The sequence below is a fragment of the Desmodus rotundus genome, chromosome 1 (genome assembly GCF_022682495.2).
Source record: "Desmodus rotundus isolate HL8 chromosome 1, HLdesRot8A.1, whole genome shotgun sequence".
Lineage (NCBI taxonomy): Eukaryota > Metazoa > Chordata > Mammalia > Chiroptera > Phyllostomidae > Desmodus > Desmodus rotundus.
Window position 1 is genome coordinate 108484260 of NC_071387.1, and position 16896 is coordinate 108501155.

The window sequence follows — 16896 nt, forward strand, 5'->3', positions numbered from 1 at the left end:
AGAACTTCCCCAGTCTGGCAAAGGAAATAGACTTCCGGGAAGTCCAGGAAGCTCAGAGAGTCCCAAAGCAGCTGGACCCAAGGAGGAACACACCAAGGCACATCATCATTACATTAGCCAAGATGAAACAGAAGGAGAGAATCTTAGAAGCAGCAAGAGAAAAGGAGACAGTTACCTACAAAGGACTTCCCATAAGACTATCAGCTGATTTCTCCAAAGAGACCTTATAGGCAAGAAGGGGCTGGCAAGAAGTATTCCAAGTCATGAAAGGCAAGAGCCTACATCCAACATTACTGTATCCAGCAAAGCTATCATTTAGAATGGAAGGGAAGATAAAGTGCTTCTCAGATAAGGTCAAGTTAAAGAAGTTCATCATCACCAAGCCCTTATTATATGAAATGTTAAAGGGAGTTACCTAAGAAAAAGAAGATCAAAAATAGGAACAGTAAAAATGACAGCAAACTCACAGGTATTAACGACCACACCTAAAACAAAAACAAGAGCAAACTAGGCAAACAACTAGAACAGGAACAGAACCATAGAGATGGAGATCACATGGAGGGTTGTCAATAGGGGATTGAGAGGGGGAGGGGGGGAAAGGTACAGAGCATAAGTAGCATAGATGATAGGTGGAAAATAGACTGGGGGAGGGTAAGAATAGTGTAGGAAATGTAGAAGCCAAAGAACTTATAAGTATGACCCATGGACATGAATATAGGGGGGGAATGTGGGAGGGAGGGGGTGGGCAGGATGGAGTGGAGTGAGGGGGGGGGAATGGGACAACTGTAATAGCATAATCAATAAATATATTAAAAAAAAGACTCACTATAAGAAACACAGAAAATGACTGGAAAACACATATGTCCTACTGCCCTAATAGTAGTCACACGTGCCAGACAGGATTACAAGCTACTTCTGTTCCGTTCTTCCTACCTTTATGTCTCTGTGGAGAACAACCACCACTACCACAAACACAACAACCACAACAAACCCGGTGAGCCTGTACCACTCTTCTTTAACTTTTTTAATGATATAAGAGGATTATCTACATTCCTGCTGCTTCCCTTTTTACCTTCACTTAACCTGTGCATACAGAATAGTAACTACCTGGTGGGAGCTTGGAGCAGGAACACTTAAAGCTAAAATAGTAGAAACCTATCAACAAACACCAGTCAGGTCAGAGCACTATCAAACGGCACACTCGAAAGATGAGAAAATGATGCAGGATTTACTGTAGTGGGGTTTGCCTTCATCTGGGGGCACATGTACCATCTGTAGATTGAACCATTTGGTTTCCAAAGGCCAGTCTGTCAGCACAGAAAACATTCCTGTCCCCTCCCCGCAATCCTGCCATTTCCTCCCAGTAGTCATTGTCACCTCCTCTTCTGGGCACGTTCCGTGCAGCCCCCCCCTAGCTCAGGCCATTTATATTTGTGTGATGGAAACCTTGCTCAGTGGCCCATGCCGAACACTGCCCTATAACTCCCATCCTGTCCGTGCTCCGTCTGCTCCTCAGAAAGAAGTGACCACTAGACGTCGGACTCGTGCGAGCTTGTAGCCCCTGCCTAACTGCAGGGCCTCTTGTGGGCTCTGGGGTCAAACTGCCCGTTCAAGACCAGCCTCTGCTTGTTACATGCCATGGGACCTTGGGCAGGTGACTTACCCTCTCTGCTTTAATGTCCACATCTGTAAAACTAAGATGACTATCACAGCTTTTCCTTCATAAAATTAAAGATTATATGAGAATTTGTATAGTTTTTAGCTCCAAAACTTGGCAAGCAATGGCCTTCTTTAATCCATCCATAATAATTAAATCACCTGGTGCCTTCCGGGGCCAGGAACTGTGGGGATCCAGAGAAGGGCAGGACACCGTCCTGCCTTCACCAAACCCTTGGTACTGCCAGAGCCATTTCTGAGTCACATCTGGATGGTGAAACTCTTGGGATCCAGGATCAAACCAAGGGGCAGGAAACAGAGAATGCTGCAGAGACCTCCTTCTACAAATCCACTAGATGGGGGTCCCAGAGAGAAACTTTGAAGGTGTTAGTGGAGTGACAGAGTAGAGTCAGCTCTCCATGGGGCCCCATTACATGGTCCTCAACCCTAAGTCAGGCATATGAGTGAATCCAAAGGCTGTTTAGCCTGGCTCACCTTGACTGACATGTCTCCTGCAGCCCTCACAACCACCCAAGGTGGGGGTAGGGCCTGGCTGCCCACTCCCAGCACACAGACCTGAGGGCATGAGGCACAGGGTGGGCAGCACTCCTCAGTGGTTTGCACATTTTGGAGGTAGAGCCGTTTTCCCAACTCCCCCAGGCACAGACTTCATCAGAGAGCCACATCTCTGGGGACAGCAGTCCCAGCTGTGTTCTGTAGTTCAGCCCAGCAGCAGGCATTGGCCACGCGAAGCCACCATCTGAGCTACAGAAGGCAGCTCCCAGCAAATGGAATATTGACCGGCCTTCAAAAGCCAGTTGATAAATGAAATCAACTTAAAAAAAAAAAATCAACTCTCTTCCAGTGGCCATTTTCACTGATGAGTGGTGAGACCATCAGATCAATTTCATCTGTGTGCGGGGGACTGGGGCACCATGGCAACATGCCCAAGAGGCTTATTAAAAAGAACCACCACCCCTGGGGCTCCTGTCAGGGGACACTTGCACAGACATAGATTCTTTTAGTGCCTTGATGGCAGGCAACAGCAAGGAAAGATCGACCAGATCAGTGAGTTTCTGGAACGAATACCAAGCTGGCATCTCAAGAGTAGGAGACCTGACTGGGACGGGGGCTCACTGCCTCATCCCTGCAGCAGAGGGGAGGAGGTACAGCAGGGACACAGGGGCCATCTCCCAGGTGACCATCAGTTCTCAGGGGGCTGCTCTCTTGTAGTCTTCCAGCTGAGGGCCCAGGCCAGATTCCAGCTGAGCTGAGCACCAGGTGTGAAGTGCCAGCCACGGGGAAGCAATGTCCCCAGACACATCCCATTGTCCTGCCAGTGAGTCCCCATAGCCCAAGGAGGCTGGCATCTCATGAACTGGGAGAAGGAAGCCCCTGCATCACTTTCTCCCTTGTTTCCTGTTTATTGACTTGAACTGGTCTCCAAAACCATCCCCTCACGAACCCCAAAAGGCTTCAACAGCACCAGATTCAAAGTACGGGACTTAGTTATGACCTGGAGGCAGTTTTCTCAGAGGGGTCATGAGCCACGCTGGAGGTGGCCAAAGCCAAGATCAGAGGCAGGTGAAGGTAGGGATGTTTACTAAGCACACCCTGCGGTGCCATGCTCTGTCCCAGCGTTGAGCGTCATCCCTCAGCTTTGTCACAAGATGTGTCTGAGGAGATGCTGTGGTATCCCTCTTCCTTTTTATTTGTGCTATGTTCTAAATCATCCTTATTGATACAGTGCACATACCATACAACTCACCCACTTAAAGAGAACACAGAATCAATATATTTTAGTATATTCACAGATGTACGACCATCACCACAGCTGATGTTAGCACATCTTTGTCACTTCTAAAAGAAACCCCATGCCCCCTCCTGCTCCCCAAACAACCACCAGTTTACTTCCCATCTCTACAGATTTTCACATGAATGGAATAATTTAATATGTGGACTTCTCAGTCTGGCATCTTTTACTAAATACAATATTTTCAAGACTCATTCATCTCGGGGGGTTTTGCCTGGGTCTGAGAATTAAACTAACATAAGACAGAGTAACAGGAAAAAAAGGATACAGATTTATGTAAGTGTTACATGACACAGGAGCCTCCATTAAAAAAAAATGGAGACACAAAGAAAAGTCCTCACGCATCCCATGTTTCTTGCTAAGTGGTTCCAGACCTGGCACTGGTGGAGCTGGGCCTGGTTCACAGGTTGGTCTCTCCTGGGCATCTCCAAGCCCAGCACAAGTAGCAGCCATCTGCAGATTGCTTTGTAGCTCATGCTGAGTGGCCCCAGGCAGGACACAGGTAGGAGCCGACGTTGGCCTGCACCTCCCAGGAACCCTCAGAGCCAGCACTCCTGGTGGACAGCTTCAGCTCATGTTGAACCACCCAACCACCTCCACAAGGGACACACACAAGGGACACACACGGGATAGACTCATTGGGTGCCATAGCTCCACTGAAGCGAGCCTGCTCCATTAGGTTGACCCACACACAGCAGATCCTCCGTGGTTGTCACAGCCAGTCCTCACAGCTGCTTGGCCTGGGGGTAAACCCTTCCCATGGAAGTGCCAAGTGCTATCGGGGGCTCAACTACAAAAGGAAGGTGCCCATAGCTCACAGAGGAAGTGCACCTGGGGTGCCTGGCTTGAGTAACCGAGGAGGCGGTGCCACTGGACCCTTGAAGACACCAGTATTAGGCCACTCTACCGAGACCAGGAGACATAGCAACTCTACCTTATAGAAACAAACACAGGAAGTTACCCAAAATGAGGAGCAAAGAAACATGTGCCAAATGAAAGAACAACAAAACTCCAGAAAAAGAACTAAACAAAATGGAGGCGGGCAGGCTACCAGATGCAGAGTTTAAAACACTGACTATGAGGATGCTCAATGAACTTAGGGGAAGAGTACATGAGTTTAGTGATGGCTTCAACAAACAGATAGGAAACATAAAAAAAAAGCTAGAAATCAAAAAACAACTAGTCAGAAATGAAGAATACATTATAGGGAAACAACAATGCGGCAGATGAAACAGAATCAAATCAGAGATTTGGGAGGTAAGGAAATAGAAAACACCCAATCAGAAAGAAAAAAGAATATAAAGAAAAAATGAGGATAGTTTAGAGAGCTTCTGGGATAACTTCAAGAGTACTAACATTCACATGATGGTAGAATAAGAGAGTGAGGAATTGAAAACCTGGCAAAGGAACTAGACATACAAGCCTGGGAGACACAGAGAGTCCCAAACAAGATGGACCCAAAGAGGCCCACTCCAAGGCACATCATAATTAATAAGCCAAAGATTAAAGACAAAGAGAATGTTAAAAGCAGCAAGAGAAAAGCACTTAGTTACTGACAAGGGAGCTCCCTTAAGACTGTCAGTTGATTTCTGAACAGAAACTTTGCAGGCTAGAAGAGATTGTCACCAAATCTTCAAAGTGATGTAGGTTAAAGCAAGGACCTGCAACCAGGATTATACTACCCAGCAAAGCTGTCATTTAGAATCCAAGGAGATAAAGAGCTTCCCAGACAAGAAAACACTAAGAGTTCATCACCACCAAACCAGTATTATATGAAATGTTAAAGGGTACTTTTTAAGGAGAAATATTTAAAAAGCGAATAAAATAGCAATAAATACATCTCTATCAACAATTACTTTAAATGCAAATTGACTAAATGTTTTAATCAAAAAACATGCAGTGGCTGACTAGATAACAAAACAAGAGCCTTGCATATGCTGTCTACAAGGGACTCACTTCAGATCAAAAGACACCCATACATTGAAAATAAAGGGATGGAAAAAATATTTTATGAAAATGAATTTAAAACACTGGGGCAGCAGTACTTGCACCAGACAAAATAGACTTTCAACAATGGTTATAACAAGAGACAAAGAAGGACCCAGCAATTACACTTCTGGATATTTATTTTTAAAAACTGAAAATACTAAGTCAAAAAGACATATACATCCATATGTTCACTGCAGCATTATTTACACTAGCCAAGATATGGAAGCAACCTAAGTGCCCCTAAATAGGTGAATGGATAAGGAAGAAGCGGTGCATATATGCAATGGAATATGACTCAGCCATAAAAAAGAATGGAATTTTGCCATCTGCAACAGCATGAGGGGCCTAGAGGGTACTATGCTAAGTGAAATAAGTCAGACAGAAAAAGACAAATGCCATAGTATCACTTATAGGTGGAATCTAAAAAACAAAAATAAAGGAACAAACAGAATAGAAATAGACTCATAGATACAGAGAACTTTTTGATGGTTGTCAGATGGGAAGGCAGCAGGGTGAAAAAGGTGAAGGGATTAAGAAGTACGAATTGGCAGTTACAAAATAGCCGCAGGGGTGCAAAGTAGAGCATGGGGAATGTGCTCAGTAATGTTGTAATAACTATGTATGGTGTCAGAGGGGTACTAGATTCATCAGGGAGATCACTTCGTAAGTTATGTAAAAGTCTAAGCACTGGGTTGTACACCTGAAACTAAAACAATACCATACATCAACGGTGATTGAAAAGTTAAAATGTATTTAAACAAAAACCAAAGCAGCCTCAACAATTCACACTCCACAGGCAGAGTGTGAGGGTTCTGATTTCTCCACACCCTCACCAACACTTGTTGTTATCTGTCCTTTTGATAATAGCCATCCTAAGGGTATGACGTGGTATCTCCTTGTGGTTTTGATATGCATCTCCTGATAATTAATGATGTTGAGTATCTTTTCATGTCTTTATTGGCCATTTGTATATCTCTTGGAAAAATGACCATTCAAATCCTTTGTCCATTTATTTCTATCGCCTGAGGACATTTTTTTTCAATACTTTTAAAGAGAAAGGAAAGAAGAGAGGGGAACATCAATGCAAGAGACAAGCATCAGTTGGTTGCCTTCCACATGTGCCCAGACTGGGGTTGTAGCCATCCACACCCGTGGTCACACACCCCTGCACTTGAATGGGTATCAAACCCACAACCTTTCAGTCACAGTACGACACTCCAACCAACTGAGCCACACTGGCCAGGGCACCTTTGTCCCTTTTTTAATTGTTATATATCCTTTTACTGTGATCCCATCTTACACATGAGAAATCTGTGTCCTATGGAGCATCAGTGACCTGTCCAGGTAGCTCAGCTGGTAAACAACAGAGTCAAAGATTTCTGTCCCCAGGGCCCCTGCTTTTTCCATCCAGGGAAGGAGCCCAGGTCACTGTCTCCTAGGAGACCTAGACAGATAAGAGGTGCTCATTCATGCCGAAAAAAGCAGCAGTTTAAAAAGACTGCCTTTTTCAGCCAAGCTTACTGAGATTGAGGTATAATTTACATGGTAAAATTAGCACTTTGTATTGTGCAGCTCTGTGAGCTTTGACAAATGCGTGGAATCATGTACGACCACCGCCACCACGAGACAGGACAGCACGCTCACCCCGCAGCGCTCCCCGGTGCCCGCCTGTCGTCAGCCCCTGGCACCGCTCCCCGGTGCCTGCCTGTCGTCAGCCCCTGGCACCGCTGTCCGTCCTCTGGGCCCGCAGTTTTGCCTTTTCCAGAATGCCGTGGCTGGAGTAGGACAGGGGTGGCCTTGGAGCGAGATTTATCTAACATGCCCAAAACATACATTTTGAACAAGAGAACATTCACCCAGTGTTTGGGGTGGTGAGTGAACCAAAGGTGATACATCGGAAAAGTATTTTTAATGGTTTAATATGCATTAAATCCATGGTTATGGATTTATTACATTCAGGCCAAAGTAACCTAAAAATAAAGGTATTTAAAGAAAAATCTTGAATATTATATAGGAGATTTTCAGATTTGGGGAAAACATAAAAAATGGTACAAATGGAATCTGGGAAATATCGCTACATGTTCCAACCACAAGTCTGGGCAGAGTTAACTGGGCCTCAGTGACAGTTACGTCCCATGATAAACATGCTGGGAATCTGAGAATCATACCCTGCAGGTGGCCTCCCCCTTTGTCACTGACCCTGGGGACCAGAGGATTTTCACAGTCATCTAGAGCTCTGGTCCCCAACCTTTTTGGCACCAGGGACCAGTTTCGTGGAAGACAATTTTCCCCCAGGCTGGGGTGAAGGGCATGGTTTCAGGATGATTCAAACACACTACATTCAAGCTCACCTCCTGCTGTGCAGCCCGGTTCCTAACAGGTCCAGACTAGTTCCGGTCTGTGGCCCAGAGGTTGACGACCCCGATCTAGACAAGCAGCCCTGAAGATCCTGTCTGTGGTTAGGAGCTCGCCCCAGGGAGTGTTCTGCAAATGAAAAATAGTGCATTCTCCTAAAAGGAGTGGCTTTCATTCTGAGAGTCTGCACTTTATGTCAGTATCAGTGACAATGCAAATAAACGGATTGTGCAATGTGTTTTATGTCCTTAGTTGGCAAATGTAGCAGCCTAGTACGGTGTTAACATATTGGTCGTGGAATTGAGCCAGTGATGAGGAAACCACTGGCCAAGGCTGAACCATAATGAGTTCTGTTGCCATCGAAAAGTTGTCATCTCTCACCACTGGCTAAGTGGGTCTACACCTGTAGAAAGTGGATTAGAACTCATGGACCTCACACATCTGTGTCATCTCGTGGCCTTCCTGGCCCATACGTTGCCCTGCAGACTGGCAGCATTGTCACATGGCCTGTCTTTGTCCTCCTGCCTGGAAAGCCCTTTCCTTCCCCCTCTACCCTACTGAGCCTTAGTCATCCTTCAGTCTTCGCCCTCCCCAGCTCCCTCCCTCCCTGGTACTCTGTTTGGCTCCTGTTTGGTCACTCCTGTTCCATGCCCTATGCCTACCCCCAATCAGATCCCTGTTCTGAGCATCCTGAAGGTAGAAATTGAGTCTGTGATCTTCATTTCCCCAGAGCCTAGCACAGGGTCTGGCCCCAGCTATGGGGAGACAGTGCTCATCTCCTGGTCTTTGTTATGGCGTGGCCAGTTTTCTCACCCTGGTTTGCTGGCATATCTTAAAGCCGGATTGCCCACCTGTTTGCTCACTGACTGATTTCTTCAGGCCATCTCCAAATATCTTGCTAATCTCTCTCCTATCTCTGTAGCTTTTTAGGGTTGCCTGATAAGACACAAGACCACCCTCTGATGTATAAAGACAAAGAGGCTGATTTTGTTCCAGAAAGACTAGGATGGTCTCTTTAGGGAAGGTTCCTTCTGCTGCCTTCCAGCCTCATCCCCCAGGCCAGACAGATGTAGGGAGTTGATGCATTGGCTCTGGGAAAAGAAAATGGGAGGTTTGGGAATTTACTGTATTTTAGTAGTTTGTAAAGTCTTTGTAAAAGCTTCTACTTGGTTCCTTTTATATACTGATGCCTCTGCAGCCCAAGTTCCTAAGATTTTGCCAGATTTTTCCTGTGCTGCTTACATTCTTGTCAGTTATCTCAAGGCCTCGAAAGAGCCACATTTATTCCTAACCCTGACAGACTCAGTACATACAAGATCTATCCAGAAAAAGTCCAGCCATTGTTAATATAATGAGAACAGTTTGCAAGACATCAACAGAACCAAGGAGAGTGGACTGGAATGCGCATGTGTGAACAATGACAACTCCACTGCACTAGTCAGTGGGGGCGGTTGACGCCATTGGGGGAGCCTGTGTACTGTGTGCCTGTCGCATTCAAAATGACTGAGTGAGCAGGGCAACAAATCTGCAACAGATGTCATTAAGCTTGAACATTCCTCCACGGAAACTATTTGGATGATTCAGAAGGCTGCAGCTACGGGCAACTGGTGACTTGCAGCTTCATCACAACAACACTCCCGCTCAAGCGTCATGTCTTGTGCACAGTTTTTTTAGCGAAACATCAAATCACCCAGGTGAGTCAGCCCCGCTACAGTCCAGATTTAACACCCTGTGACTTCTGGCTTTTCCCCAAACTAAAACCACCTTTGAGAGGGAAGAGATTTCAGACTGTTGATGAGATTCAGAAAAATACAACAGGGCAGCTGATGGTGATTCCAACAAAGGATTTTGCCGAGTGTTTTGAACAGTAGAAGAGACACCGGAAAAACTTTGTGTGGTCCCAAGGTGCCTACTTTCATGGGGACTTAGGCGTCATTGTCCTATGTACAGTGTTTCTTGTATTTTGTATCTTCTTCAATAAATAGCTCTATTATTAATAGTGCGTGGCTGGATACTTTCTGGACAGACCTCATATTGGGCGATAGGAAGGACTGATACCATCTCCATTTCACAGCTCAGGAAACTGAGTCTTTGGAAGGTTATATATCTTCCTCCAAGATCCTAACATCTGTGATTCTGAATACGGAGTGAAATCCATTCTTATGGTGGAGAAGGAGCCTTTCCTGCTATCCAGACCCCCCACCCCCATTTTCCTGTCTATAGAATTGGGAAGACAGAGCCCTGTATTAAAACAGTGTGGAGGATCAGGAACACAGTGTTACTTTGCTCATTGGCTCTGTTCTTGCCTAGCCCGGAGCCACAGCCCACTTGGTTATGAAACCACAGACAAGCTGGGGAACAGACCGAGCTCATTTCTCTGTGGCCAGATTTCTGTGGGGGGTGAGGTAGAAATTAGCACTGTCATTCCTTAAGTCTCGCCAGTGCATGAGGCAGGGAATTGGTGGCTAACAAGGACTATGAGGAATGACAATTTCATTTTGAAGACAGAGAATGTGATGGAATTGGCAGCAGTGGCTGCAGCAAGGGCTCCAGTGAGCTTTGGTGGAAACAAAAAAATCAATGGCCTTTATTGAAGTCTGTCCTCATCAACTTGAGGTCTTCCCACATCCCTGGAAACTGCCTGCACACAGCCTTGGGGCTCTGCTACAGAGAAGGTACCCAGGGGACACACCAGGTCTCCTCCCCTTTCAGTACCGGCTCTGCCCCCTTCTCTCTCCACCTCAGACCCTTCTCCTCCCAGTCTACACACACCCACGGTCCCATGCCTTCAGACACTACTGTTAAGCCATAGGAAATGAACATGAGGTCTACCCTCTTAATAAATTTTAAGTGTGTAATACCTTATTGTTGACTGTAGGCACAGCGTTGTACAGCAAGTCTCTAGAGCTTACTCACCTTATTTAACTGAAACTTTATACCTATTGATTGACAACTCCCCACCCTCACCTCTCTCCACTTCTAGTAACCATTATTGCAGTCTTTGATTCTACGAGTTTGACTATTTAGGTGTGGTATTGAGGGATTTGTCCTTCTGAGACTGGTTTAGTGCATTCAGCATAATGTCCCCCGGGTTCACCCATGTTGGCACATAAACCTGAACACTGTTCCATCGTATGCATACACCACGTGTCTATCCGTTCACCCCCAGGGGGATTAGGAGATTTGGGAGCCTTGGCTACTGTGAATAGTGCTGCAGTGAATGCAGGAGTGCAGATATCTCTTTGAGATCCCAGTTTTAGTGTTTTTGGATAAATACCCAGAAGTGGGATTGCTGGATCATATGGTAGTTCTATTTATAATTTTTTGAGGAATCTCTGTACTTTTTGCTATCGCACCACTTTGCATCCCCACCAACAGTCTTCAAGGGTTTCAGTTTGCACATCTTCACTGGCACTTGGTGTCTTGTTTGGTTTTTGTAATAGCCATCTTGACAGGTGTGAGGTGGTATCAGTGTGGTTTTCATTCACATTTCCCTGATTAGAAAATAGGGTAAGGACTTGAACAGACATTTCTTCACAGAAGACATGCAAATGACCAACAGGTATTTGAACCTATTAGATAGTTTTGACCTGGAAAAATGGCAGTTTCATGTGCTCTGGCCCCATATATGCCAGTGACTCCCCGCTCTCTCTGCTCAGCTCAGCCCTTTCAGCAGAACCAGACCTGTGTATCCAGCTGCCTTTTCTTCCATCCATCCATCTACTACTGATAGAAGCCTCCAGCTGGGTCTTCTAGAGCTGTCATCTACTCAGCTTGTCCCCAACTAAACTCATCTTTCAGGGGCCTCACCATCACCCACTCTTCTGTGTTTGTGGCATTGCTCCAACAGTTCTGCCCCAGTCCCACCCAGCACATCCTCCCCACCCAGCCACCTATGGGGCTTAGCTCATTGTCACACTTTGCTCTGATGGACTATCAACCAGCCCTCAATCCAGCCCACCCCTGGGTACCACCTGCACTCACTGTCATGCCCTCAGCCACAGCAGAGGGCACTCCCTGAGTCCTAAGGTACCAGGCATAGGCATTTGACAGACATCATCTCAGTGACTTCTCCCCACATCCCCAAGGTAAATCCTGCCTTCCAGGGAAGTGAAGCAGCTGGGCCGCGTCTGCCGAGCTCCAGGCCCACACATCCCACCACAGGGCCCTTCTGCCTTCACGTATGCTGTTCTCTCTCAAACCTAGAGGGCTCTTCTCACGGCAAACCATCCAACTCACTACTGCTCACCCTTCTTGGCTCTTCCACCTCCAGAAAGTCCTCTCTAACTACCCCAGTGAACAAGTATGGGGCACTGATCACAACAGCCTGTGTTTGCTGGTGTTGAAGTAGCCCCCGTGTTCCCCTCTAACAGTCTGCTCTGGGGTCTGCCCTGCCTGCTCCCCAGTGAGACTGTGGGTTCCTCAGACTTGTATTAACCTCTGTACCACTCATTGCCTAGCATGGTGTCTGGCAAAGCTCACATTTTCTGAGTGGTTACTCTTGCCAGGTATTGTCCTAACTTCGCCCAGTAATGCTCAAAAGCACCCTACCTTTATTATATCCAGGACATCTAGGCTCAAAAAGAGCAAGGAACTTACCTAAGGAATGCAGCTAGTAAGTGGCTTTGCCTGGGGTTCACTCCTGAGTCCTTATCACAATACCATGAGGATCATATGATCATCACCCCCAGGGCCAGGGCTGCCCTGGCCCCCGGCGCTGGGCTGCCTCCCCACGTGGTCAGTGCCATTTGTTGAAAAACAAAATGAAGTGGCCAGTGTCCTTGGCCCTGTTGACTGTGACTCTCCCTTCCCAAAAGCCACTCATTTCTGGGCCCAGCTGGCTCTGGTTATTGCAGGCAGGGCTAATCCAGCTTTGCACATCATGCCCAGTGATGGCAATAGCCACAGGCTTAGGGTTGGACCCCAGTGTGAGGGGAGGGGGTTGGTTTAAATGACATTTACACGTAAGCCCACCTACACAGTATGAACAGACATTCCTTCCAGAATCTTCTACCCATCCTATAAGGGGTGTTTGGGGATAAAGAGACTTTGGTCTCATGGGTGTTTTGAAAGAAGAGAGGGCTATGTTGGCTTTGGGCCCAAATGCCACTTTGAAGGGGGACTGTGCAGCAAAGCAGCCGGACTGGCTGCAGAAATGGTTAGGGATTCCTGCTTTGTTCAAGGTCGAATGTTTCCTTTCCTTCCAGTGCGAAAGACAAAGCACACCCAGATTCCCAAGGCAGAAAGAAATAACCAGAGGGCTGCTTCACTCGCCACCCTGTTGAGCTGTCATCCCAGACTTGAAACAAGGGGAGTCTCACTGAGCACAGTGGCCATGTCCCTGAAGAGACGTGAAAATCAAATCATTGTAAACCGAGTCACTCCTGAGAAACTGAAGGACTCGGGCTACCCCGCAGGGACCTCTAGGTGGGGGTCATAATTTCTTCTGAGTGTGACTCACTCCCTAACTCATCTGGACTGGGCCTGGATGATCCCGGATCTACCACTTCCTCACTGGGTGGCCTTGGTCCTCCCCAAGCCTCAGTGCTCGTCTCCAGGTGGGCTCTGTCTACCCCTGCAGAGCCCAGCGGGCCTCAGGACTCACATCGGGAAGCCCCTGGCACAGAGCCTGAAGACACAGAGACATAAGAGTGAGCTTTAATCTTAGGTTTGTTTTTTTAAAGCATTATGAACCAGTGAGATGTTTATTATACAAGTGTTTTTCTTATTTCTCATATTTTCTACTAGCTGTAATCTCACCATTTAACTTCCTATTCAAATCTCAGTCTGTGCAGCAAGAGAAAAACCATCAGCAAAACAAAAAGACAACCTACTGAATGGAAGAAGATATTTGCCAACTCCTACAACTTAACACCAAAAAAAACAAATAATCTGATTTAAAAAATGGAAAAATGTCTGTTCAGGTCCCCTGCCCAAAGAGAACATACAGATGACCACTAGACATATGCAAAGATGTTCAGTGTCTAATCACCAGGGAAATGCAAATTGCACCATGTGAGATATCACCTCATACCCTTCAGAATACCTATCATCAATAAATCAAAAAAACAATAAATGCTGGAAAGGATGTGGAGAAAGGGGAACGCTTGTGTTTATTAATGGGATTGTAAATTGGTACAGCCGCTATGGAAAATAATATGGAGGTTCCTCAAAAAAATTAAAAATAGAACTACCTTATGACCCAGCAATCCCACTTCTTAGTATTTATCCAAAGAAATCCAAAACATGAATTCAAAAAAGATACATGCACCCCTCTGTTCACTGCAGCATTATTAACAATAGCCAAGATAGAGAAGCAACCTATAAGTGTCCATCGATAGAAAATTGGATGAAGAAGATGTGGGACAATGGAGTATGACTCAGCCATAAAAAGAATGAAATCTTACCATCTGCAACAACAGGGAGGGACCTAGAGGGTATTGTGCTAAGTGACATAAGTCAGACAGAGAAAGGCAAATACATTATTATTTCACTTACATATGGGATCTAAAAACAAAAACAACCAACTTATACCATACGTGAAAGTAACTAAAGGTGGTCAAAGACTTAAATATAAGTTGTGGCACCATAAATGTCCTAGAGGGGAACGTAGGCAGGGGAATTTCATGTATCCCACACAGCAACATTTTCACTGATGTGTCCCCTAGGGCAAAGGGTATGAAGGAAATAAACAGATGGGACTACATCAAATTAAAAGGCTCTGCACAGCTAAAAAAAAAAAAAAAAAAAAAAATCAACAAAATGAAAAGGGAACCAAATGTATGGGAAAACATTTTTGTCAACGATATCTCAGACAAGGGTTTGATCTCCAAATTATATAAAGAACTCACACAACTCCACACCAGAAAGACAAGCAATCCAATTAAAAATTGGGCAAAGGACCTGCACAGACACTTCAAGGAGGACATACAAAGGGCCCAGAGACATATGAAAGGATGCACAACATCACTAGCCATCAGAAAGATGCAAATTAAAAACCGTAGTGAGATACCACTTCACACCAGTCAGAAGGGCCATCATAAACAAATCAACAAACAAATGTTGGAGAGGATGCGGAGAAAAGGGAACCCTAGTGCACTGTTGGTGGGAATGCAGACTGGTGCAGCCACTGTGGAAAATAGTATGGAATTTCCTCAAAAAACTAAAAACGGAACTGCCTTTTGACCCAGCAATTCCACTGCTGGGATTTTACCCTTAAGAAACCTGAAATACTAATTCAGAAGACCCTATGCACCCCACTGTTCATAGCAGTACCATTTACAATAGCCAAGTGCTGGAAGCAACCTAAGTGCCCATCAGTAAATGAGTGGATCAAAAAACTGTGGTACATTTACACAATGGAATTCTACGCAGCAGAAAGTAAGAAGGAACTCCTACCCTTCATGACAGCATGGATGGAACTGGAGAGTAATATGCTAAGTGAAATAAGCCAGGCAGTAAAAGACAAATACTATATGATCTCACCTATAAGTGGAACCTAATCAATACAACAAACAAATGAGCAAAATAGAGCCAGAGACATTGAAATAAAGAACAAACTGATGTAAGGGTCGCTGGCTTGATTCCCAGTCATGGCACACGCCAGGGTTGTGGGCCAGGTCCCCAGTAGGAAGTGAGAGAGGCAACCACACATTGATGTTTCTCTCCCTCTCTTCCCTCTCTAAAAATAAATAAATAAAGTATTTAAAAATAAATAAAATCTTTTAAAAAACCTGACGGTGACCAGAGGGGGATAACGGGGAAGGGGCAAGTCAAGGAACAGGAATAGAGGGCCCATGGGCATAGACAACAAGCGGGTGGGGGTTGGCTGTGGCAGCAGGGGGTGGGAGGGGCAGGGGAAAGCAATGGGGGGGAAATTGGGACAACTGTAATTGAACAACAATAAAAAATAAGCAGACAAACTCATAGATAGAACAAATTGATGGTTGCCAGAGGGGGAGGGGGATCTTGGGAGACTGGGTGGGAAAGGTGAAGGGGTCAAGAAGTACGAATTAGCAGCTATGAAAACAGTTGTGGGAATAAAGTACAGCACAGGGAATCTAGTTAATCACAGTGTAACAACTACGTATGGTGTCACGTGCTACTAGACTTATCAGGTGATCACTATGTAAGGTATATAAATGTCTAAGCAATATACCGTAACCTAATATAATGTAATTGAAACTGTAATTGAAAAATAAATTTTTCTATGTCAACTGTAATTGAAACTAAATTTTTAAAATAGTTCTAAAAAAGAGAAAGTGCAAAGATTAGCGCGTAAGCCACCAGTGAAATATTTTGCTGTGCTTTAAAGCCTTTCAAACCAAGAGATACACAGAGGTTCATTGGGCTGTGAGCTGCCAGTGTTACAAGGTTAAGAAGTAAAGATAATAAGTGCTGGTAAAAAAAATTGTGCTGGACAGATCATGAACCCCAAAATGTCTACATCCTGTTCCCTGGAACCCGTAAAGGTGTCCCTTTACGTGGCAAAGGGGACTTCGCAGGTGTGATTACAGGTCTCAGGAAATGGGAGATTATGCAGGCAGGCCCAGTGTGAACCCTTAGAAGAGGGACAAAGAGCTAAAGATGGTGCACTGCTGGCTTTCAGGATGGAGGGACCACCAGCCTTAGAAGCTGGAAAAGGCAAGGAAACAGATTCTCCTCTTGAGGCTCCAGGAGGAGCTACCCAGCCAACGCCTGGACTTTTAGCCCCTTAAGACCCATTTTGGGTGTCTGACCTCCTGAACTGTAGGATGGCACATTGTGTTGTCTTAAGCCACCAATCGTGCGGCAGTGTGTTAGAGCAGCCGTAGGAAAGAAGACAGAGTCCACCACCCCTGTGTTCACAGCCATAGCCCAGGCTTCTATGTGCTCCCTCGGCCCAGAGCCCCGGCCCCTCCAGTCCACTCCACCCAGCAGGCACCACTCGCCTAAAATGCAACCAGCTATGGGCTTCCTGCGGAGATCCCTCAGTTGTGCCTTTTACTTTCAGGCCCCGTCCCTGTCCCCCTCACTCAGGCCTGCCCCTCAGCCCCACAGGGCCCTCTCCGGGGCACTGCCTGCCATCACTTGCCCCTCAGGGG

At 45.9% G+C, this 16896-nt stretch overlaps 1 protein-coding gene and 1 long non-coding RNA gene across 7 annotated transcripts in view; one reads left to right on the forward strand and one right to left on the reverse strand.

Moving 5' to 3' along the window:
• Window positions 1–7933, reverse strand: part of LOC128781476 (uncharacterized) — a 44850-nt gene extending 36917 nt beyond the window's left edge. Inside the window, exon 1 of the long non-coding RNA XR_008427453.1 lies at window positions 7810–7933. This is a non-coding gene — a long non-coding RNA (uncharacterized lncRNA). The remainder of the gene's footprint in view (window positions 1–7809) is intronic.
• Window positions 1–16896, forward strand: part of SNX29 (sorting nexin 29) — a 611689-nt gene that overhangs the window by 544973 nt on the left and 49820 nt on the right. Inside the window, exon 21 of one of the 6 annotated variants that reach the window (XM_045204449.2) lies at window positions 13021–13434. The exons of the other annotated variants lie outside the window; for them this stretch is intronic. Within the exon in view, the coding sequence (XP_045060384.2) occupies window positions 13021–13066 (46 nt within the window). The 3' untranslated portion in view covers window positions 13067–13434. Of the gene's footprint in view, window positions 1–13020; window positions 13435–16896 lie in introns of those variants that run through there. 6 annotated transcript variants of the gene reach the window in all.